General features: G+C 44.3%; 1 protein-coding gene and 1 long non-coding RNA gene across 4 annotated transcripts; one reads left to right on the top strand and one right to left on the bottom strand.

Moving 5' to 3' along the window:
* Positions 1–34: 34 nt before the first annotated feature.
* On the bottom strand, positions 35–15,677 carry LOC135315468 (uncharacterized). Of its 2 annotated transcripts, none has more exons than XR_010374934.1 (3): positions 15,532–15,677; positions 3,836–7,430; positions 35–3,746 (listed from the first exon to the last, which is right to left on the bottom strand). It is a non-coding gene; the product is annotated as an uncharacterized LOC135315468 (long non-coding RNA). The 2 variants fall into 2 exon arrangements; XR_010374935.1 differs by having other exon boundaries at positions 35–3,743.
* ACTA2 (actin alpha 2, smooth muscle) lies at positions 13,283–23,329 on the top strand. Of its 2 annotated transcripts, none has more exons than XM_009508455.2 (9): positions 13,283–13,389; positions 16,003–16,174; positions 18,349–18,477; positions 19,796–19,906; positions 20,352–20,436; positions 20,528–20,689; positions 20,947–21,138; positions 22,115–22,296; positions 23,104–23,329. In XM_009508455.2, the coding sequence occupies exons 2-9, from the start codon at positions 16,046–16,048 to the stop codon at positions 23,245–23,247; spliced, it is 1,134 nt and encodes a 377-aa protein (XP_009506750.1). In that variant the 5' UTR covers positions 13,283–13,389; positions 16,003–16,045; the 3' UTR covers positions 23,248–23,329. The 2 variants fall into 2 exon arrangements, with proteins under 2 accessions (XP_009506750.1, XP_064319825.1); XM_064463755.1 differs by lacking the exon at positions 13,283–13,389 and adding an exon at positions 15,723–15,901.
* Positions 23,330–23,906: the final 577 nt, after the last annotated feature.

Raw genomic sequence — 23,906 nt, 5'->3', positions numbered from 1 at the left:
TCATAGGAAATTCTGTTCGTGATAGCTGCAAAAACACCAGAGAAATTATTTTGGACACGCACAACCACAGTGTTCTGGCTTTGAGGGTGGCTGAGCTGGAATCTGTATTCATGCCTTAACTGGCATCACACCTTTTCTTCCCTCTCCGGAAGCCTACTTGCACCGAGACAAACTGACTCCATCACAATATTATGACTTTACAAATTATGTAAGTATTATAAATTACGAATAGTGTAACTTAACCAAAGTGGTTCCATCAAACCTAAATTCTTCTTTGACCTACAATACACATTAGAAGATTATTGCTGCACAGAAGACTTACACTGGGATACCTTAATATAATAAATACAGGAGTGGTTGAATTTGAGAAGAGTTACGAACTCCTCGCTACATTTGTCCTCCTGTTAGCTTTGCATCTTCTTGTCTTGTATATGTTGACTATTCCCCTGTCTTTTAGTAGATGGTAAGTTTGCCCTAAAATGTGGATTAGGGGACACAAATTGTTTTTGGACAACTTGATTTGGCTGAAAAGGGAGGAAAATAGAGAATATAGGAGATATGTTTTGAGATATTTAAAATTAAACATTTTGTTATGTGATTCATGTTTTGTAAGTAACCTGAAGTTTAAAGGAAGGGGGGATAAAGCTCAAACACTTAATTATCAGGCCCAAACTAGAGTAAATTTGTTTCACTTGTTTTCTGCATTTTGTTTTATTTTGCTTTTCTGTTTTGCCTCTCCCCTCCCTCATATGTGTTCAGAACAACCTAGTTTTGACTTTTGGTTCAAGTTCTAGGCTGAGTAATCCATTACTCACGCAGCTCTGTTGCACCTCCTTCATCCGTGGCTCAAACGTGTTCCGCTTTGTGACTGTCACAAGCATCAGATAGCCCTGTTGGGAAATGGTCGGGGTGGCATTAGTCCTTAAATCGTCAGCTCTTGCTGAGTACAGTTTTGCAGTGGAATGCTTTGCCCTTTGTTTTCCAGATCTTTTGTGAAACACTGAAATGGTGATCTTGCTCCACCCACCGGCTGGTACTCTTTCCTCTATGGTCTTGCAGACCAGAAATGATCTGTACCTGCTGTCACTAATGGCTGTTTTGCTGCAGTGTGATATGGGTAGATTCTGACAGTTTGAGGTTACCCGTCTCCCTTTCTAAGATACTACTTATAATAACCTGGGTTAGCGGTGTAGTGAAAGGTTCTTGGTCAGATTCAGATGATGTGGTAGCAAGGCACTGTATTGGCCCAAACACCCCTGTTCTGTGGGTGGAGGAGCTGATACGACAGCACAGAAGTGGGAAAGCAGCGTATGATCGGAGAGGTTTATGAATATCCTGTGGGCTTTTTTTGTAAGGGTGCTGCATGGTGTCTCCTCAAATCAGATCAGGGAGTTCTGGCATGGTCCTGTTAGAAGTAATAGTGATCTGATACGGAGGCCTGTGGAGCCAGAGATGCTAGTGTTTATCTAAGAACACCCACATTAGCAATGAAACAGGGTGGAAACCGAAACTCGTAGCAAGTCACTTGTCCCCTCTAGCAGTTCTCTGGAGAAAGTGATAAAGGAGAATTAGGAATAGCCCCTGCCACTCTAAAAACAGATGCCTGTCCTTCCTGTTGTAATTCAGCTTCTTGGAGCACCACTGGATCCATGCTTTTGTTCAGCAAACCCAGTTAGATGACGTCAATGCATTCTTCACCACAGGGGAAAAAATTTTTCAAACAAACGGAGCATTTCCTTAGACTGGAAAAGCAAACTGGCTGGATGCCTGGTGGCTCCTACAGCCAATCACTATAACCTTACCATAAATGTAGATGTGTTTCTATCTTAGGGTTGATTATTGACTTTATTTTAGCCATGGGACCATCCTGTCCCAGTCCTCTGTGTGTGCACTCGACCAGCGAGTGCTGAGGTCCTGAATGCTGCATTATTTAGCAAATGTTTTGCACATCGCACTGGCTCACTTAAAATTTGACTTGCTGACTTGGTATATTGTAAATGCATCTCTTTTAAAAGTTTTGCGGAGCACTCTTTCCATCCAGAACTTGCAACAGGCAGCTTAGCTTCAGAGGTTGGCTGGTGCTCCTTTCTCTTTTCTTCAGGCTAATTGCTCGTAGTTGTTCTTTGAGGATTTTATTACTGATACTGGGATTATGCTTTATACTCGCAAAGCTTGGTTTATAGCAAGTGCTAACTGTCAAATGTGTAACAGATGAACTGTAAAAGCTCCTAAGATAATGTGCTAGAGAGGCTAGATGTTCTCCAGAGGGGGGTGAGGACGCGTTCAAACCTTTTCAGGCACTCCCTGGACAAGGGCATGGTCGATTTAGTCTGTGAGTAGTAGTACTTGTTTCCTGCATTTGGGAGTTAAATGAGGATGAGAGAGGAAAGGTCTGTAGAGAAATGACTGGACTTAAAAGATAAATGTGAGTAAAAGGTCTTCAGTTCTGCTTTTAACCTTTGATCTGAAGATGGCAGTAACAGGCATACCAGATGGCTTTACTTCTGATGTTGTGTGACACCCAGACAGCCACCCTTCAAGGAAGAAAGTTTTTATAATAGTTTTAAAGTTAGCTAAGACAAATTTTATTAAGGGGGGGTGTGTGGAGAAGCTAAAGGAAACATTTAAAAAATATTTTAGCATACTGTGGTTGTTCAGAATTTCTGAAACCGTAAGAAGTATTATGTCTTTTGGATTTAGTTCCACTGGTTTGCTTTGCTCTGTCATGCCGCTCTTTTTGGGCTATCATCTAACAAGTGAGACTAACACACTCAGGTAAAGCAACACCTTGTGGCGGAGACTCCAAACTCTCAGGTTTTGTGGATATCGCTTGATCTTTGAAATGCTTTGGCGGGGGAAGGACAGTGATGTGAAAAAAAGTTTTATCCCACCCACTGAAGTCTCAGGTGCAGTTCAGCATCCTCTGTGACACCAAACGCTCTTCAGAGAGAGGACAGGATGCAGTGATCGCGCTCTGCGTGTTTGTCTCCGGGGCACTGCTGTGCGCTTTTAACCAGGGCTTGTGCTTCAGGCAGACGATCAAGAGCTAAGTTCTGGTAGAGAGGGGCTGTTGTGGTATGAGCAAGGTTTGGAGGTGGTGGGATGTCACTGTTCGTTGTCTTCACCTACTTACCCACTTCTACCACAGATCTGCACAAACAAACAGGAGGCCTGGGTAGTTCGTGCCAGCTGCAGGAGTGAGTCATCTCTGTTCAGCTGCACAGCCCACTGTATAGTCAAGCTTTGTTACGAGCACGAAGCAAATGAAATGAGTGTGTAGTACAGACGCACTTATATTTCTATCAAAATACAGTTGATTGTTTTCTGTTCGTGGTTCTCATCAGCAATTAAATGATGGGCTTAGAAAGGGGTCGTCATAACAAGAAGGGATACACTGGCATTTGTTGTCCAAAGCAGTCTGTTAAGTTTCCAGATCAGACGTTAGCAATATTTTTCAGCTGAATCATTTCTGAAATACTTCTTGGAAGCCAAGTATTTTGGAAGAGGCATCCTTTCTGCGCTGCCCGGTAGCTGCCTCTCCTGCTGTCAGCCAGCTCACACGCAGGAGCGGGAGACCAGATGGGGGACCGCAGGGGGATGAACAGCAGAACATGCATCTCTGGTTCCCTGGGATGGGCAGGGGAGCCTGGTGCCAGCTCAGGCCACCGCTTTAACAGCCACAGGTTTCCCATGTGCTTCTCCCAGCTCGGGGGTGCTCAGAAACCCCCCTGCCTGGAGGCAGCCTGCTGAGAGGAGAGCAGTTCCTCAGTTGCATGTGAGAAATGAAGAGGGACTCTCATCCCTTTGCTGTAATAGTGCAAGGAAATTGTCTTACCTTTCTGAAGTAGAGGTTTTGGCCCAGATTCTCAGCTTTCATTGAATCACTTCAGCGAGCTGTGATTTTACTTGAGGTCGTTGGGTAATTTTGATGTTGTCTGGAGTGGAGATTTCACTCCATGTGCATAAAGCGGATGTAAAGATACATTATATCAGTAACTGGGAACTTCCCCCCTCTAGGATGCAGGGCTGGCTGCCAGCCCCTTCTCCATTCGCCCCTGTAAAGGGTCAGCTCGGTCTGCCCTACACTTGCCACATGGTAAAGCGTGGAGCAGCTTGGCTTGGTGCAGTGAAGGGCTGTCGCTACAGGGGAGCTTGCTCCTTGCTCTCCCAGCTACCATTCCGCTATTCCTGAGTGAGCTGGTACAAAACCCACATGTTTTCTTTTCAGGGGGCCTACCTGAGAAACAGGATCTGACAAAAACAAGTCTACAGAAGAATACCTGTAAATTATTAAAATCAAGGTAATAGGGAAGGTTTAGCCCTCATTAAAACAGTAGCTTTTATTGTGTAAGCAGAAAAAGAGAAAACAGGTGTCAACCCTCTTTTGCAAGTGTGGTTGTCCCCTGTTACCCCCAGCTGATTTTTCTGAGGTCTGGCCATTTGCAGTGGAAGTGGTGCTGAGTTTTCAATGCTATAAAGCAACACTGTTTTATTTAAATATGTTTCAGAAAGTGTGACACGTTTATGCTGAAGACCTGCTAATTGCCTAATTTTCTCCTTTTATTAATGTGTTCATGCTGCGTAATACAGACTAACCACAGTGCAGAGGAATGATTTATATTATGTTGAAGAGGTCTGAGCATTTGACCTTGTAAATGAATTCCCAGAGACAGCTAAATACAATGCAGTAAGTAACAGGCTGTAACTAGGAAGCTGAAGGAGTTGTACGTAGTTCTGGTATCCTGATGTGGAAACCATCCAGGCATTTTCAAGATCCTTGGGCAAGAGTGTTTTGCAGCAGTGAAAGGAGTTACTACGTCTGTCTGAGAAGTTACTAGCAAGGAACTGAACGGAAGAGAAATCTGGGAAGTACTTACAGGACTGACAACATAGTAGATACCATAGCTCTGAGACAGAGGCATACACAGCCTCGTCTTTTATTTAGCGCTGTTACTGGCTTGCAAGAACACGAATCAGCAGGCTTCAGCATTTTCTGCCTGTAGGTACCCGGGATATTCCTGAAGTCCTGAAACCAGGCAGACGTTAGCCTTCTGCCAATGGAGCGGAGAGCTGCGTGCGGCGAGAGCGGCGCCTGTTGCAGACCCTGCGGGCGTGCTGCTCGTGCCTGTGCGGTACCGACTGGGATCTGGGATCTTATCCTGATAAAGAAATGGATCAAAAACCAGTTGCGGATGGAGGAATCTCCAGCTGGGCTATAGGCAGGTTAGACCTGAGTCCTGACAGCTTTCATCCTCCACGAGGCCAGTGGTACAATTGGTCTTGAAATGGGCTGGAATGAGCAAAAACTTTGCAGAATTCTGTGTTTTTCCTTATTCTGAAGGATGGTTGTGTTTGTTTCAGAGATGCGTGTCTAAGTCTCCTTTACAGTCGTAGAAGGAAAAGAACAAAACATTATTCTTGGATCTGATAGGGAATTTAAACAGTTAAAGGTATATAAAACACATTTAGTGGAAGAGGAAAAAAAAACCCTACCTTTGGCTGGAAAATACTGGCACACTTTCAGAAAAACAAGCAAGTTATTAAACAAAAATAGCATGTTATCTGTACTTTTCCGTAGTTCTTATAACTGTCTGTAAGAAAGAGGAAGAAGAAACTACCTTACGTAACTAAGATGTTGTGAGCAAAGGCGAAAAACCTGCTTGCTTCAGGCTTCTTGTGAGACTTGAGCATTGTTTGAGGAGAGGTTTATAGGCTGAATGTGCTAGAGCATGAGCAGTAGCTGTGTGCTAAGTTCCTCCTGGCTAAGTGACCAGCCATCGTCAGCTGCCAGCCTCCTGGAGCACCACAGTAGATAGCAGGAGGGTCCTCCAGGCCCAAGCAACAGCCAGGATGTGTGCAGGAAGGTGCGACGGAGGCAGGCTGGCACTGCACACAGGGCAGAGGAGAGCACCCGTGAAATCCCATCCTTCCTGCAACCTGTGGTGCGTTAGGCACCACTTTGCTGTACCTTGTTTTCATCAGCCAAAATGACATTCAGCAAAAGTGCGATGGATGGGGGTGGGGATCCTTTTGCACAGGTCAGAGGTGCAAAGTGTTTTCTCAAGGCTTCATATTATAAACAGGATTCTACTGAGGAGGACTCTGTTTTACCATAGATCTATAATGAAGATTGTAGCAAGTTATAAAAACACATACACACACACTCTCTCTTTATCTGTGACATTTATCTGCAACTTATGTTATTGTTCAGATCACTGATAGAGGCATTCAGGTGCATAGCCCATGATGGGTTGGGAAGGTCCCACAGGGTCGCACCCACTCAGCAGTGATTTCCCTGTGCTGCTGTGCTGTGAGGCTTCAGCTAGGCAGTTCTCATGCTACTCTGCATAGGTCGATACTGCATTTGCCTTATTTTTAATTATTTCATGTTCTAGAAAATAAAAGGTTTTAGAGGGCTTTTACAACTAAGTGTGTTATATTTCTCAAAAAGAGTTTGACAGGAAGTCATTTTTATAAAGCCTTATTCATTCAGCATTTATTATATTACCTCCTTTTTAATTATTTGGATTCAGTATTGGCAGCTGTGATAGTTTGAGTAAGCGTGGTGTGCTCATCTGGCAAGTTTGTAATTAGCTATTTCTTGCCGTTACGTGCTTGAAATTTTTTGTTAAATTGCCTTTCTTCCTGTTTCGGGAAAACCCCTTAAGCGTTTTTAAGGGCTAATGGAAATAAGTGTTTATTGTTCTGGAATCACTTTGCCCTGTTTTCTGCAACACCTGGATGGATGCAGGCCATCCAAACCCGCTGCACTGGGCACGCCCAACGTTACTGCTGCCTCTTTCAGCACCCTCCTGCGACGGAGTTGATATAGAAAACCCCAAACCATTTTGCAATTCTTTGAATTGACATCTGAGTGTTTCCTGGTGCAGAAAATGCACGTGTATTAAGTGTGCTTACGTTTGCCACATTGTTTTTGACAATTCCCTATAACAGCATATATTTCCATATAATGACATGCCAATTCCAAAAGTACGTTTCCTTTTTATCCTAAGGTGGTTTTTAATGCGTTCACTTTAGTCATATTTAGTCAAATTGTTTGTAGATTTCCCCTTGTATTCTTTGCACGTTCTTCAGTTTATTGCCTTATAATTCCTCCACTGTGATACAGTGGTTCTCATGGAGGTTTAAAAAAAGAACTCAGCTGTGCTCTTGGGAGTTGTTTATTTACAGGTTGTGCTGAGTGGCTCATACGGAAGACGAGGAAGTTGCAGCAGGGCCGTGTCTCCGTGTCCTGCCCGGCAGCGACATCTAACTGCTCCGATTGTGCCGAGCCCAGGTGCCAGAAGGGGGCTGGAGACCGGGGCTGGGCCATCTGGAGGGGTCGGTGCCTGCTCGCGGACGTTTGTGGTGAGAGGAACTCCGCCGTTGGTCATCGTCCAGAGCCCACGGGCAAAGAAGATACGTGTCGGCTGCAAAAAGTGAAACTGTGGTAGCAGAAAACTAGTAAATCCGGTAGTGAAAGAAATCACCCTATAGAGGTCCTTTTCCTTGCTGTTTGCTGGAGGGCCAGCCAAATTGGCTGATACAGGCACCTGAGCTTGTGAAATCGTGTGGTGTAGCTAGGCGTGCAGAGTCGGCAGGTTTAACCTGTGACTAGTAGCCTTACGAAACACGCTTCCAGCGAATTTCCTTGACAGGAATGATCTGATTTCTTATAACGTGCAAGCTCACCTTGAAACTTTTCTTTTGGTGACATAACAACAGGGCAGCCGCTTCCAAAAATGCGGCGGGAACTCGGTCTCCTCGTTGCTGTCGGTGTGGGAATACGTTGGTTGGGGAGCTCGGACGTTATTGCGGAGGAAGGACCCCCGTGCTCCGCCTGCCCCACGCACACGCTGCGTAGGCCTGGCTTCCTCGGGAACGCGGGGCTGGTTTTTCACGGTGATGTGGTGGGAAGATTTAATTTACATTTTGACAAATTTCGATAGCGTGTCACTGGCGTGGTTCTGCTAATTTTCTGGAGGAATCTGTTCTATCTTAGCTCTTAGGAGGTGTGCCAGTGTAACACCATCATGAAGCCTAGTCTACAGGATCCTAAATATATATATACACACACATATCTGTCCTAAATGGACAGATATATCTGCCTGAACTCTGAACGAGCTACTGAGGTGCTGCTAAGAATTTACACACAGTGGGGCAGAGCTCAGCCTTGGCCAGTGGCCTGAGGGCTTATCTAGGATCTCTGGCGGATCTGCAGCTCTTTGTATAAAGACAGCGTTCCTTTAACTATGCTTCTGATATATTTGATGTTTTCTTTCTAATATTAGGCATGTCTGCACCAGCTGGAGTGTGAGCTAAGGGTGCTGCCTTGCAGATAAAATGTAGAGCTTATTTCAACAAAAAAATCACGGAGGGCACTCTTATCTCCAAAACTAGGTGTTTAAATTAGGCAAATTTATGGAGGAAAAATATGTCTGCATCTGTTACGCATGAAGATATAGGTACAATCTCCTGCCCCAAGAAATCCTTATTCTGCATGTAAGGAAGCAGAGAGGATAGAGGAAGAAAGTTGTCACTGTAGGTGTCTCATTTCTTTCCTAAGCATCTGCTTGCTATCAGGAAATCTCAGAGACAGGACACTGAGCTAGAAGGATATCAGCCTGGCCCAGCAGGGCTCATTCTTATGTTCTATTTATTTATCTAAGAAGGGTGGTGAGGGAGCCATTAGCTCATTTTTACTTTGAATACATTCCTTTGATTTTGAATGAGGGGTAACTTTACCACGTTACCATGGAGGAAGATACTTTGTCAAGAAGACGAAGGAAGGTTGTGAATGAACATGTTTCATCACCTCGCTTGGGAGGCCCAGGAGGCAAACACTATATCCTCTAGCTCGTGAACAGCACTGGCCAAACTATTTTCCAAACTTTGTAGGTTGAAAACTGCCATATTTGAGAATGGTTAGAGATGTTTTGTCTTAGCTGTTAGAAAGAGACCAGTGCAAGAGCCTGACAATCACAGAGAAAGCTAGTCTATGGGTCTGACAGCTTATGGTTGATCTGACAGTTTACAGATGCACACTGTGTGACAGCTGCAATGAATCAGATTATTAGAGGGACTTTCTGCTCCCTAAAGCTTATTTATTCCTGCCTTTCTCAAAAGGGGGATGGGGTGGGGAAGTGTAAAGCCTATCAATGAGATAGAGGAGAGGGCCTGAAGCCAGACAAGCCAAAACATTTAGAGATTCTGCTAATGCTACGAAGATGAAAGGAATCCCCAACTAAAAGGAGCCAGAGACATATTTAGCAGAGCCTCATTCCTAAAGAGCCAATTGGATGTAGGCAGGAAGGTCTCCACGCACGTCTCAGAAGTTGTTTTCCCTTATAAAGTAATGGATTGTAATGTTATGGGCAAAGGGGTTACTTTATTCCCAGTTTTCTATAGCAGTTGGGATAAGACTGCAGCTTCTGCCCTCCTTTACCAAAAAAGTATGGCATCTACAAACTGGTGCATGGCCCCTGGGCCAGCGTCCTTCAGACCAGCTGAAGCCCGTTTCCTAGGCGTGGTGGCTATACGGCCCATTTTGTGTCCTTAGGACAATCTGCACAAGTTACTGAAAAACAAAGAACTGGACTTAAGGAATACGTAGCTAAGAGTTTCCACTGATATCTCGAAAGATGCTTGAAGTCAGTGAGGAAGTTCCTGATGTGCACGGGAGCTCTGCTTAGTATCACTTTAAAGAGAGCAGGGAAAAGGTTATGAAAGAGGCAAAATTATTTTTTCCACTTATTTTCCTTTCTCCGATCATACTCTGGACATGCTGCTGTGATGGAGGCTGCAAATGGTTTAGTACGGACAGAGAAGTTCTTAGGGGAAGCCAAATAAAACCCATAGGTTTTGGCTGTGGATGCAATGAAAGAAATAAAACCTCAGGGATATAGATACACCAGGCAAATTGGGCTGTGGCAGTTTCCATACGGATGGGCGGGATAAGTACTAAAAGATAAGCAGCAGAGAGTGGGGATGGAAGTGGCCTCCAGAGGGGAAGCTAAACTACTTTCAGAAATGGTATTGTCTTCTTCTGCCTCCAAAAAATTATACACACACATATACATATGTATATGTTGGGGCTAAGCTGGTATGTGTCTGTAGCTGCAGAGGAGGGTTTAGAGGTTTGATCCCCAGCATTTAGGCTTCGTTCTCAGAAGACTTGATCTGTTCAGTTCTCTTTAGGTTCTTATTTCCACCTCGTGGCAAGGACCTTCTCCGCTTCCCCCCACCCCTCCGGCAATCACCTGTATTGCTGAGAAGAAAGGTGTAAACTACTAATGGCGTTTTCCCCATGTGTTTTTATCTGTAGTAATATCTGTGAGATCATAACTCGAGCATGGTATCACTAAGAAAAGAAATACCTGTATTCTGTAATGTCCCTTGAGCCAGACTGACCTAATTTCCTTGCATAGTTCACCTGTTTGCCTCCTTCCTTCCTGCCCCGGGACCTTCCATAACGTAAGGCCCCAGGGACAAGCTGCCTGCTGAGCGCTGGCTCTCCATTGTGCGCTGGAGGCATGGTTGTGCACCATCTTTGCATTTTTCCTGTGCTGTTCCTGTGTATCAGTCATTACCCCTCAGTCAGCCTCTGGGCTCCTCCCTTCTAGTCTGCATAGCCCAGTCTCTAACAAATATCCTTCATGTGGTAGGGTCCTCCAAACAACTGGCGCTTCCTCTTTATTGCTGTATCAACAACTGCCTGCTCTGAATGAGACTCTGCGCCAGCCGTTATCTTTTTCATGAGCACACTGAAAGCTGGGATTCCCACGCCTTTGCTGCCCATGACAGGCAAGGCGATGTGCGATCCTCACCCAATCAACCATTCCTCAGAGCAACCGAGGGGCTGCTGCCGCTGTCGTTGCCACCACTGGTAACTGCGGTACACGCCAGGCTAAGTTTGTAGGAACTGTGAGGAAGCATAACTGAGATACGAAGTCTGTGGCATCCGCATGGCCACTGTCTCCTGTAATATCCACAGAGGCCTCTTGTAGAAAACTGGTGCCTGTATTTCTCACTATGCCAGGGTGCCGTGTGAATGGCGTACCAGTTCTACTGAAGGGTTGTTCACTTGGCTCTGCAATCTCATATGTGCTGTATCCGCTAGAGCATCATCACCGGTAAGCTTTTTTGGGAGTGTGAACCTCTTCTCATTAAGGTGAAGAGTTTGGATCCTTTTGGATCTTGGTCCCAGTCTCAGTGTTTTCAAGGAGAAGTAGTAGATGATGCTTCTGAAAACCTTGGATTATGTTTCCTGTAATCTAGGAGGTAAGTGCTGTTTGTATCGCAATCAGACATGACTGCACTGGCAGGTTATGTTGTGTGAAGTTCTCCTTCCCCGACCCAAGTTCCCTAATCTAATACCACACCTTCTGTGCGAGGTACGTATTTTTTCTCAGCTGTGTTTGAAAACAGGATTTGGTTTTTGCTGTCCTTCGAGTGTCAGTTGGAGATATGCAAAAAAGAGTCTGTTTATATCCTCTGTTGTAGGTTGCTTATCCTTTTTTTTTCCAAAGGTTTTTCCCCCCCCCCCCTTTTTTTTTAAGACCTCTTATCTTCTGCCCCAATGCTGGAAGTGAAATAATAAATAGCTTTTGCATGGCTCACGTTCCAACATTTGCTAGCTTCTGTTTCTGACCCTCAAAGGCAGTTACATTCCTTAAAAGTTCCTTTCCTTAAAAGTTAAATTCCTTTTGGTCTTCAATCCATAATTCTGCCTATCTGCTATCCCTGCTAGTGGCCTAATCCTTATAATCTCTACATCAGAAAAACTCCCACTGCGGTTGTATGGGAGATTTTCTTTCATTAATACTACTCAGTTAGGCAGCAAACACTGTAAGCAAACACATGATGCCCCTCCCCATTGTAACAAGGCTCACGAAGCAAGGATCTCACTTGGATTCTCATGTCTTCCTTGGCTTGTGTGCATAGAGCAGTTTTGAATGTGTAAGGTTTCAGTATTGGAGTTTAGAAATGCTGATTTCTGGTGTTTAGTACAAACTTAATGACAAAATATTATTGACTCTGAACGGGCTGCTTTGCTAGAATCAGCCTGTCCAGAGAACAGCTGGCCACAGCTGTAAAAATCCAGTCCTGTGCTGAAAATAACTTGGACAGTGAGAACCCTTGCTTTATTCGCTAAAAGTATGTTCAGCAGAAAAGCTAGATGGGGGTTACAAAATTTAACAACGTTTTTACGAACAATTTGAGATGAGTTTATGACAGTCCAGACTTGTGGCCATCCACGGAGTAGCACTAGGGTGAAGTTGGCCCACAAGTCCTAGGGTTTTGAAAATAAGCTGCCAGGGAACCAGAATGGGTTCTAGCCCAATGCAGTCCAGAGGGGATCATAACAATCACAGAATCATAGAATAGAGGGTTGGAAGGGACCTCAAGGGTCACCTGGTCAACCTTTCTTGCCAAAAGCATGGTCTAGACAAGATGCCCCAGCATCCAGTCCGGCAGTGCTGGGGAATCCACCGCTTCCCCGAGGAGGTTATTCCAATGGCTGATTTTTCTCATCGTGTCAAATTTTCCTCTTGTGTCCAGTCGGAGTCTCCCCAGGGGTAACTTGCACCCTTTACTCCTCATCTTTTCCATGTGACTCCTTGTAAAAAGGGAGGCTCCATCTTCTTTGTAGTCACCCTTTAAATACTGAAACATGATGATAAGGTCTCCCCTAAGCCTTCTTTTCTCGAGGCTGAGCCTTTTAACAGAACATTTTCACAACCTTCCCGGTGAACCCTGTAGAACAGCAGGCACTTTTTCCGCTGCCCTTAAGCCTATGGGCAATATTTAGCATACAAGCAAACCACTGAGCTTTTAAAGAGACTTTGTAGCAAAATTCAGCAGCTGTTTGACTTGCTAGAAATATTTTGATTGTTTTGTCAAAATCTTTAATGAAAGCAAAGTGTTTCTTCAAAAACACCTTCCCTATTATAAATGACTGCTCTTCCAATTTATCCCTCTGCCTCTTGGATGTTGCTACGGAGGCCTGGACCTCTCGTGTGTGAACACATGCTCCTCCTGCCAGAAGGTGTCTGTTGTGGGCGCACTCCGTCTCTCTGTATTTTAGCAACTCTGCTGAAGTTTTAAAGCATTTATCTTGCACAGCTGAAAGTCTCCTCCCGTTTCATGAGCTCTACACTGGAATGCAGTGGAAGAGACCCAGGGCCTGTGGCCACCCAGATGAGAGGTTTTTGTAATAAGGTCCCTATATGGTTTTGTTAGAGGCTTCAGCTCTGTCTCTGCCTGTCTCTGCTCCTTGTTTGGGAGGCTGGTGGGAGGAGAGGAGCTGAAGGGGCTATATAACCTCAGAGCTTTCAGATGCAGAGTGCACCATCCCAGAGCAGCTATCCCCAGCCAAGCACTGCCAGGGTAAGTGGCGCTGAGCCAACAGCATGATCTACAGATTGCTGGAGGACTCCGATTAAATAATGTCAAATGGAAGCTATTCGGGAGGATGTGCTGCTGTGCTGTAGTTTGCTTAAGCAAACTTACCTATTAGAATTGAATTGATAAGATGCTTGTAAAATCTATACTGAGTTGTCTTTCTTTTATAGCTCTTCCAAAAGGGAAATAAAAGTTCTACCTGATGATTTTGCTGATTCCACCAGCAGCACTCCAGCAATAGCATAAAGATACAGTCTGTGTAATGCTGTGGCTGCAATTATAGCTATCTTAATGTTTAAATGAACCTGTGTGACCCTGCGGTGTTAGTTTTGTACAGAGTTCGGGAAGGGGTGGATTTGCCCACTGTGTAGTTGGTTTCTCAGCAGGTTTGCTTCAATTCTGTTAACTCAGTGTAAGGTGACGTGAGCGTTTTGGGGAGCGTGACTGTAGAAGAGCTGGAAGTATGCGAGATAGCAGTGTCTGTTAGGATACAGCGAGGAGGCGTGTGTATTTGCCCCTGTGTGTATGTGTATGAAACTACTGCTCTGTAAAATGCCAAGCATTTCATTAAGGAACAGGATCCACACGGTATTTCTTGTGAGGCTGGAGTTCCCTTAGTAGCTTGTTATGGAGATTGGTGAGGAGATTGGTTATCTTTAGCTATAAAGCAGGTAAAAAAAAAAAGAGGCTAAATACTGTATTAATTACTTGGGAGAAAAATTTCCTTTCTTCTGCAGTGCTGAGTGATATTTGCTGCTGTAAGATTTTGCTACTGCATGCCACGGCAGTCCTGAGCTGTAACTCACTGGCTGGCAGCAGAGCACCCTGTCTGAAATCATTCAGCTTTGATTTTTCAACTTTTTGTGTTTTATTACTAAATATGGTTTTCATTTACAGCCCCCTAAGCTCAGAAATGTATCCTTTCCTGCCCCCTTCTTTCCCCTCCCCCAAGTGATTTTTGGCATCGCATTAGCTGCATGGGTTTGAGCAAACCCCCTGACCTCGAACTTTGTTCCAAAAACAGATGGTTGAAAAGCCTATTTCCTAATTAGGAAATGGTTTGTCCAAACCAGTCTGTTCATTCATGTTAGATAACAATTGTACTCCATTCAGTAAATGTTTGAGCCTGTTTTCCCAGGATTTTAATAAATCAAAAAAATTGCAACCTACTTTCCTTTCCCAATAATAATGATAAAATACCTGGAGTACATCAAGCTAGGATTTCCCTATCCTTGTCTCCTCCTGGGAGCTATGCCCAAGCACCCTGCAGGAGCAGGGTTGCAGCTGTGTCTCATGGCTGCCTGCCTGGGGAGAGGCGGAGGACCTCAAATGAAGAATTTGGGAGAACTGCCCCTGCTTGTTCCATCCGATGTAGAGGCTAAATAGGTTGTGGGCTCCTTTGCTCATCGGCCGTAGCTCTTTTTGACCCCATTTCCACTTCGTCCTGTGCATCCAGTATTCCTGCAGCAAGTGGTTTCAGGGACCGTGTGCGGAGCCAGCTGCTCTGTGGGTGACAGCTGTCTCCTTTAGCTGTTTACACGCTGCAATTTGTTGAACTCTGTATGGAAGCCCAGGCTCCGAGCTAGCCAAGTGATTCCCTACCACACTAAATTGTGAGCAATCACTTCTTCCTGAGCCCTGGGATCCAGTGCTTTTTTCTGTAATTGACTTTAATACAAAAGCTTCAAAGAATTTTTATTACCCTTATTATCTTCCTATTGCCAGAGGAGGAAAACTGTTTCTTTTTACTGAGACAAGGAGCAAACATAAACTGCTCTGCCACTCTACAAATGCAGTTTATTAGCTTCTTTGAAATTATGACAGACCATATGCAATGGCCTGTTTTTAAAACACCTACCATCCCAGACTTCATCTTAAAGGCGGGTTATTTTTTCTAAGTGACTATGGGAGGGCTGGAAAAGGATCTTTTTTTTTTTTTTTTTTTAATTGGGAACATTTCTTTAACATTTTAAAATGTGAAATGTAAAATTAATGGGTCATCTTGACCCAGTGGGTTAATATCTGCATCAGGAAAACACCACTGGTACAAGGCTAGCATTTAATGTATGGCATGTACCATACATTGGGAAGCCCAAGACCAGATGGGGAAGACTAAAGCGCTCTTACCTTTGACAGCTTCCCAGATGTGTCAGGATTTTGTCAGGGTGCTAGAAAAGCGGGGAAGTTGTGCTGAATCTGATGCAAGGGGATCTTTGTTTTTGCAGCTGTCAGTCCAGCCGTCTCTTTTATCTCCCACCCACCCCCAGCCATGGACTTCTGTGACCAAGTTTAGATAAACATTTGCTGCTCCCTGATCTGGCTGCCTGTGCTGCAGGAATAGAAGCCTCCCCTGGAACCGCCGGGACGATCTCTAGTGCATACAGCCCTCCGGCAGATGTGGTCGAAAACGTCTTGTGCTTTCTAAAGGAAGCCCATTCCTTTGCATGGCCCCGCTGGCCTTGTGATTGCCAGGCCGGTGCCACGCCGCTCTTTGCTGGTGCTAGTTGCTTTCATACAGCTGTCTCTGTCTTCAAGGGTGGGTCTGCTACCTGGGTATGTTTTGTTTTGTTTTGAAACTCTTTCCTGCTGTTTTCACAGGGCTGTTTTCTCTCTGGAGGGCCTGAGGACGTTGACATAGAAGATGTGCGAGGAAGAGGACAGCACTGCCCTTGTTTGTGACAATGGGTCTGGGCTCTGTAAAGCCGGCTTCGCTGGGGACGATGCTCCAAGAGCAGTTTTCCCTTCCATTGTGGGTCGTCCCAGGCACCAGGTGATGAACTGCTTTGGTTATCCCATCCAGGGCTTGTAGAAGGCTTTGCTACCCCAGCCCTCCACCCCAGAGCCACCTTTTCCTGTGGTTGGGACTAGCCCAGCCCTGGGTGATCTGTGTTACACAGCATTTCCAGGTACACTCACCTGAGCCACAGCAGGTCTCTTGCCTTGTGAGAGGAGTCCTTCTAAAATTTTTCACTCCCTTGTATGCCCTCTTCTCCCTGTCCCTTAATTTTGGATTACCCGGAGAACTTGGTGAGTAAAGCTAGTTTAAAAAAAACCCACAAACATCACAAAGGCCCAAAAAGAAGTATCTGGAAATTTTGACTGCCTTAAAAGCGGACGATAAGTGATGTGTGGAAAACTAAAGGAGGAAGGAGTAGTCTTCAGTCAGCTTCCTATTAACCTCCCTCACTCTATTCATTTAGCTTTATCACAAATGGGCACCTGTCTAGGGTTGAGTTTCTTTAGCTTAAGGTTTACACTTCACAGAATCACAGCATGGCAGGGGCTGGAGGGGCCCTCTGGAGCTCACCCCGTCCCACCCCTGCGGGAGCAGGCACCCCCAGAGCAGGGGCACAGGGCCGCGTCCAGGCGGGGGGTGAATGTCCCCAGGGAAGGGACCCCACAGCCTCTCTGGGCAGCCTGTGCCCCTGCTCTGGCACCCGCACAGGGAAGGGGTTTGTCCTCATGTTCAGGGGGAACTTCCCGTGTCCCAGCTTGTGCCCGTGGCCCCTTGGCCTGGCGTTGGACACCACTGAAAAGAGCCCAGCCCCATCCTCCTGACACCTGCCCTTCAGATATTTATAGGTATTTATGAAATCCCCCCTCAGCCTTCTCTTCTCCAGGCTGAATAAACCCAGGTCTCTCAGCCTTTCCTCGTAAGGGAGATGCTCCAGTCCCCTGAGCATCTCCGTAGCTCTCCGCTGGACTTGCTCAAGCAGTTCCCTGCATTTGAGTATATGATGCATTCCAGATGATTTTAATAGTTTGCAATACATATATTATCTGAGCTGTTAAATATAGAGAGTTTCTGAGCCAGATTATTATTAGCATGAACTAGAGCAGCTTGGCTAGGCCATGACAAACTAATCCTCCTAATTAATAGATCCACCTAACTGCTCCTATGCCATCTAAGGACCAGGTGAAATGGGAAGAGGTGAACTGGTTGTAAGATGCAGCATTTTATGTACCCAGCAAATATGTTTTAAGCTCTTTGTGGCAGAGGAAATGTGTGCCTAATTGAGGCCTCTGGCTGTTAACATAATTGAGAAAAAAAAATTCAAATGTCAGCTTCTGTAGACGGTGTGAACAGTATTAGTTGCTCAAAAGCATGCCATTCAGTCACAGTGGAAAGAAATACAGCAGATGTCTCGACCCTTTCTTTCCTGATCATGTATCACAGATAGCATTAGTGCCCTGAAGGAAGGCTCAACCCGTCATAAATTGCAAATCCAGCTTGCTTGTTTCTAAGACAGGGCAGTCAGAGATGCCAAGGTTTGGAGTATCTAATGACTAAGTTCTGATGAGAGTATTATGCACTTAAAGCATCCTGCTATATACTTTTTTTTTCCAGTATTTCTAAATTTAACATAGAGATTACTGTATATCCAGAGTAGTTTCCAGCTTCTAATGCATGGATGATTTTACAGGATCCATGAAAATACCTAAAAAGAAGCCTGTACCAGTAGATTTAAATTGTCTGTCTCTAACAGCAATATTACAGTGTTCAAAAAGATGTTTAAAAAAATGTTGACATTTAAGCTTTGGGAAATGTAAAGTGTGTATTTCTCCATCTTGACCCTTAGACGGCACATCACTTTCTGCTTTTACTCCACTTTTTAATAGTTTAGCAGACAGTTCATCCCTAAATAATAACGAATATTAAAACAACCCTATCTTTTCCACTTTATCTTAGTGAATTTAACATTGTACTGTGCTGTTTGATTAAACTGTAGTGGAAATATGAACCCCAGAGGTTTGAATGAATGAAGCATTTAATTCTGCAAATTAAAAAACAATGTGTAATTCTTCATTCGTTAGTATTTGTAAAGTATTTTGTAATTAGTATCACTGTCAACTGGATTTATTTCACAGCTAATGTTCTCTCTGCTTTGTGACACCTCTCCTTGAGAGACTAACTCCGTTTGTGTTATTTTATGTGTATTTTAGGGTGTGATGGTTGGTATGGGTCAAAAAGACAGCTACGTAGGTGACGAGGCTCAGAGCAAGAGAGGAATCCTGACCTTGAAATACCCAATAGAACACGGCATTATTACAAACTGGGATGACATGGAGAAGGTATTTCAGCTTTGAAAAGTTGATGTGTATCACTGGTAAACAGAAATACTTTAAGCAAATGTTGACAGAATACGCACTAAATGTTAGATGAAAGCGTCACGCTATCAAGCATGGTTTGAAAAGAAGGTTGTTAACCAGCAGAGGTTAACGTGTATCTAACCCTGAAGTATCGCAAGGAGTACATCAAGATAGTTACTGCGAGGTCTTTTACTCCAGTGTGATCTACACATCTTTGCATTAGCAAAGGAGGGGGAAGAAAGGGGAAAAAAAAAAAGGCAAGAAAAGAAAGCAATATCTTCAGAAAAAATGGAATTAAAGGAGGTAGCTGTTTCTGCAGCAATGCAAAGCATGTATGTAATTTTGATGTGAAGGACACCGTTCACACCCATACTTTTTAACGCTTGGAAGATTAGCAATATTGCAGTGCAATGCGTCCATTTCAGAGCTAGTACTTGGCCGAAAAGCTTCCAGAACGACGTTCGCAGTTGTAGTCTGTACAGTTGATATAATTTCTAAGATGGTATTTCTATTTAACATCGTGCTGTGGAAATAGGGCTATTTGGAACAGTCGGGACACCACAACACACTGCAACTAAGAGACTGACTCTCGTAGCGTTGTGCGTGTTACTTGGAAAGAGCACAATCTTTCAGATGCCTAACCTATCAACCAGGCTCTACTCACTGCCAGCTTGAAAACAAGCTTAGAAAAAGCTTTTTGGCCTTTAGGAGGTCTCTGGTGGTTTTACTTCTTACTGGTGTATTAACCTCCTTATTGCAGTCTGCTTGGCCTCAGATTCTTATAGCTGGTAGTAACGAGCCGTGAGGAGGAAACAAACGCAAGTTGACTCACGAGCTACTTGCCTTCATTTCTTTTTATAAATTCTTGGGCTGGCCGCTACAAACCAAAAGGTGAGATTGTTTTCAGGCAGCCTGTTATCTATCGAGCTCTGCTGCGTAAGCCTGCGTACGTTCTAGAGTTGTTCTGGAACTGTTTCACTTTCAAGTGTTATTGAAATAGCGTTACTGGAGCCAAGGCTGTCCTGCTCTGTCTGTTCTACTGTAAGAACAACATATTTATTCTCATTGACTCCTGTGTCCTTAAAAGAAGGATTACTAGCAGTAAAACCTGAGGACAGTGGTTTTCTTTCTCCAGCTACTTCGGTAACCTCCATGAAGGCAGTAAGAACGGCATGAGAAACATTTCTAGCCTAGCTCTAGGGCAGTAAGCGGAGCGCTGAAGCGCAGTACCTGCCTGGAAGTGATTCTGAGCTGCTGGTTGACAGTGTTTCTTTCCTTTGGCTTTTCCCGTTGTTCTCAGATCTGGCATCACTCTTTCTATAATGAGCTCCGAGTTGCACCTGAAGAACACCCGACTCTGCTGACTGAAGCACCACTGAATCCCAAAGCCAATCGAGAGAAAATGACCCAGGTAAGCTCACACCGAAGCTATGGAATAATTCCAACTTTGTGAATTCAACAGGATGTGAGCTTCATCATTCCAGTTAATCATGCTGCCCAGTAGTCTCTCTTAGTTTTGGAAGACGGAAAGTGCATAGTGACCATCTGTCATATCTGTATATTGGTGCATTTACTTTAGAAAGTCAGTGTATCTGCTTTGAACGTGAGTACTTCAGTCCGCCCAAGCTTTATGCCATTTTAATCTATTTCTATGCCCAGGCCTAGTACTAAATGATCTTTGATATGTGTGTATGTCTTTATTCATGTGCTAAAGGTACAGGCCAGATACATGGACATGTCTTACCGGACAAATATTTTTGGATTTAGATTTTGTGTCTTCTCCCTCTCTTTCAGTATATTGCCTCAACTAAGTTAAAACCCCTAGTGTTAAGGCAATTATTTTAATTGCATTTCAGATTATGTTTGAGACTTTCAATGTGCCAGCCATGTATGTCGCTATTCAAGCCGTTCTGTCCCTCTATGCTTCTGGACGTACCACAGGTAGGCCTCTGGGGAGCACGGTACAGACAGCTGAAATAGTTAAGTGTGTTGATGTCCACCTGGGAATGAACCGCGTGTTCTCTTCTCAAAGGGATTGTGCTTGACTCTGGGGACGGCGTCACCCACAATGTGCCAATTTACGAAGGCTACGCTTTGCCGCACGCCATCATGCGTCTGGACCTGGCTGGCCGTGACCTGACAGACTACCTCATGAAAATCCTGACAGAACGTGGCTACTCCTTTGTGACCACTGGTAAGGACACGCTGCTGACTGAGGAGCAGAGTTCTTTAAAGCGCAGTGTTTCTAGCAGCCTTAGAAGGACTAGCAGCCGTTCTGCAGTTGACGAGACACAAGAAGGAAGCCAACGGGAAAGTCCCCTGCAAGACTAGCAGAGGATTTGTTTAAAAAATGTGTGTTGGGGGGTGGTGGTGGGGAATGAAAGGGACCAACCTGTCATCATGTCTGGGTCCTTCCTCAATACCATTCTAAAGACTGACTCCTCTTGACAGCGGAGCGTGAAATTGTCCGTGACATCAAGGAGAAGCTGTGTTACGTGGCCCTGGACTTTGAAAATGAGATGGCCACTGCTGCCTCTTCCTCCTCTCTGGAAAAAAGCTATGAGCTTCCTGATGGTCAGGTGATCACTATTGGAAATGAGCGCTTCCGCTGCCCAGAGACCCTCTTCCAGCCATCTTTCATTGGTAGGTTGAAAGATTGTTCTGCCTTGGTAAACTGCACATAAATATGAAGTCCCTGTTTTCTTTTGATTGCGTCCCATTGGAAACTCAGATGTAGACACAGGTATGTCCTAGCACCCATTATACAATAAGCTTTTAGGACAGCACTATTAATACGGCGGGAGGAACCTCATGTCAAACAATAAGGCAAAATGCTTTCCCAAAATAAACCCTGAGCATTTATTCCTGGCTTCTGACCTTGGGCCCGTGCCATTTTGTCTGTTGTGCAGTTGGCTGCGATGAGAAGTACGGCCGCAAAGCCACTTTTCTACGTAGTGTGAGGACTGTAATTTGAATGTGCTTGCAGGGAGGTGGGGTTGGGGGGAAGCACTACTTTTCTTTTTTGAAAAGACTGCTCCAAATCCTGAATCCGTGGTTCATCACATTTGCAGGGCAAAGCCAACACAGTCCATGCTAATTGACAGCCGTGAAAGCAGACTTGCAACGAGGTCACACAGAAATCCAGTGTCAGTTCTGCCAGTTGGCAGAATTTCAGCTCAGAAATAGATGAAGTATTTGCATACTTAGAGGTATTAGGACATATTTCGACTGTTCTATCTCTGAGCTGGCTCAATATAAAAAAAAACCACCCAAACAAAAAAAAAAAGCCCTAAAACTTCAAATGATTCCAAGACCATATAAGGAATTCTTAGGATGTTTGAGATTGCCTGCAAAAGCCTAGTGGAAACTTTACTATTCCACACCCCCAACTTTCTTTTTAAGGAGAAATTGTGTGCCTAAGTGGGAGAGGAGGGCTGTACACCAAGGAATGCCTAAGCAAATAATTTAGGCAGCTGAAGAATGACTTTCCAGATTTCCCCAGCTCTGAAGACTGATGTTTCCCAAAGAGACACTAGAGTTCATGTTGTCAGTTCTGTGTTAATAATTTTAAGTCTCTGTAGAGAGTTGCTTCCTCAGTGCTCTTCTGTAACTTCCCCAGGCATGGAGTCTGCTGGCATTCATGAAACCACCTACAACAGCATCATGAAGTGTGACATAGACATCAGAAAGGATCTTTATGCCAACAACGTGCTGTCTGGAGGCACTACAATGTACCCGGGTATTGCAGACAGGATGCAGAAGGAAATAACTGCTCTGGCTCCCAGCACTATGAAGATCAAGGTATGATGCAATTATTTGCAGACTATCTCATTTGTCATGTACAAAGTCCTCAAAAATCTAATGAAACATAGCAACGCTCTACAAAGTAATAAGTGCTTTGTACATATTTTGAATGATGTCTGTACCTTCTAGCAAATAATCACCACCTGGTGACTTTGTTGCTGGAAGAAGAGCGCCTTCCCTCCTCTCATTTCCTTGTTCATGGTATATTCTGCAAACTCCCCCGACATGGCCAGACAAGAATCGTGTGGACCCAGCACAGATTTTCCTCTGGGGCTATATTTGAGCTTCTTCAGCCCTTTTTGGCTGGTGGAGATGGGAGAGAGGAAATGCTAGTTTTGTCCTTGGCCTACAACTTCAGAAAAGAAAGAGTCGCTGACAAGTCAGTCTTCCTTCTGCCACTTCAACTATTCCATTCCTTGCTTTGCAAACATTTTATCAGCTATATCAATAGAAGTGCTCCACAGGTCACTCGTTTTTCCAAGCCCTCCTGGGCTATCACGATATGTTTCCAGAGCAATTTCTCCCCTTTTCTCATATGCACTCATGAATACACAAGTGCACTACCCTTACGGGACAGACCGGCTCAGGCAGAGAAAGCGAGGACTTAGACGCAGACTTAAATGACGACTTTTTAGTCTTTACTGCTTGCAGCAATGACTAACTATAATGCCAGGGATGACACTAGCGTATACAGACAGTGTTTTTGTTGATATCAAATATCACTGCTTTAATATTTTTGTGTAAATGAACGTATTTTATTCACCGTGGACAGTTGTACTTAATGTGCTTTTATTTCTTAACCAGATCATTGCTCCTCCTGAACGTAAGTACTCCGTCTGGATTGGAGGCTCTATTCTTGCCTCCCTGTCTACTTTCCAGCAGATGTGGATCAGCAAACAGGAATATGATGAAGCTGGCCCATCCATTGTTCACCGCAAATGCTTTTAAGTTGGCTTTATCTTTGTATGTCTCCTTAGCGTATTACTGTGAATGTATTCAGGAAAATACATTCTTATCATTTCATTCCATATATCCTTCATCATAATGACTCTGATTAATTGGATACTATGTTTTGTGTTTTTTTTGAATAAATTTTAAATATGCTATGAAATTGCTGCTCCTATTTAAAAACAAAAAAACCAAAACCAAAACTAACACAACAAAACAAAACCCGTGCGTGTGGAGGTACCGTTACAGCTGGTTTGAAGCTCCATCTTGTGACATGGATTTGTTACTACGCTATACTGGGCTTAACAGAAAAAGCGGTACCTTTTGCTCAAGGATGCCAATGCTAGAAAATGCTCAGCTATCAGGCTGCGCATGGTCAATGTTTAGCCTCAGTAAACGTTTTAGTCTGCAAACAGACCCAGTCTTGATTTTTTCCAAAGTTCTGGGCAGGACCAAAGGAGCACAGCATCTGTTGCCTATCAGGCTGCGCATGGGTGTGCTGCTTTGTATCTGCCCTAGCCAGAAATATGATCTATCCACGTTACTTCTTAATTCACAGCTGTCATGCTGGAAGAACTAACTTTTTTACAGCACGACGTGTGCTACAAGTTCTGTGTGTTTTCTTCAAAGACATGAAACCTGTTCCTTTGGGAGCATAG

This window comes from Phalacrocorax carbo, chromosome 12, assembly GCF_963921805.1.
Source record: "Phalacrocorax carbo chromosome 12, bPhaCar2.1, whole genome shotgun sequence".
NCBI classification, from domain to species: Eukaryota; Metazoa; Chordata; class Aves; order Suliformes; family Phalacrocoracidae; genus Phalacrocorax; species Phalacrocorax carbo.
This window is presented reverse-complemented; position numbering and strand designations above follow the sequence as displayed.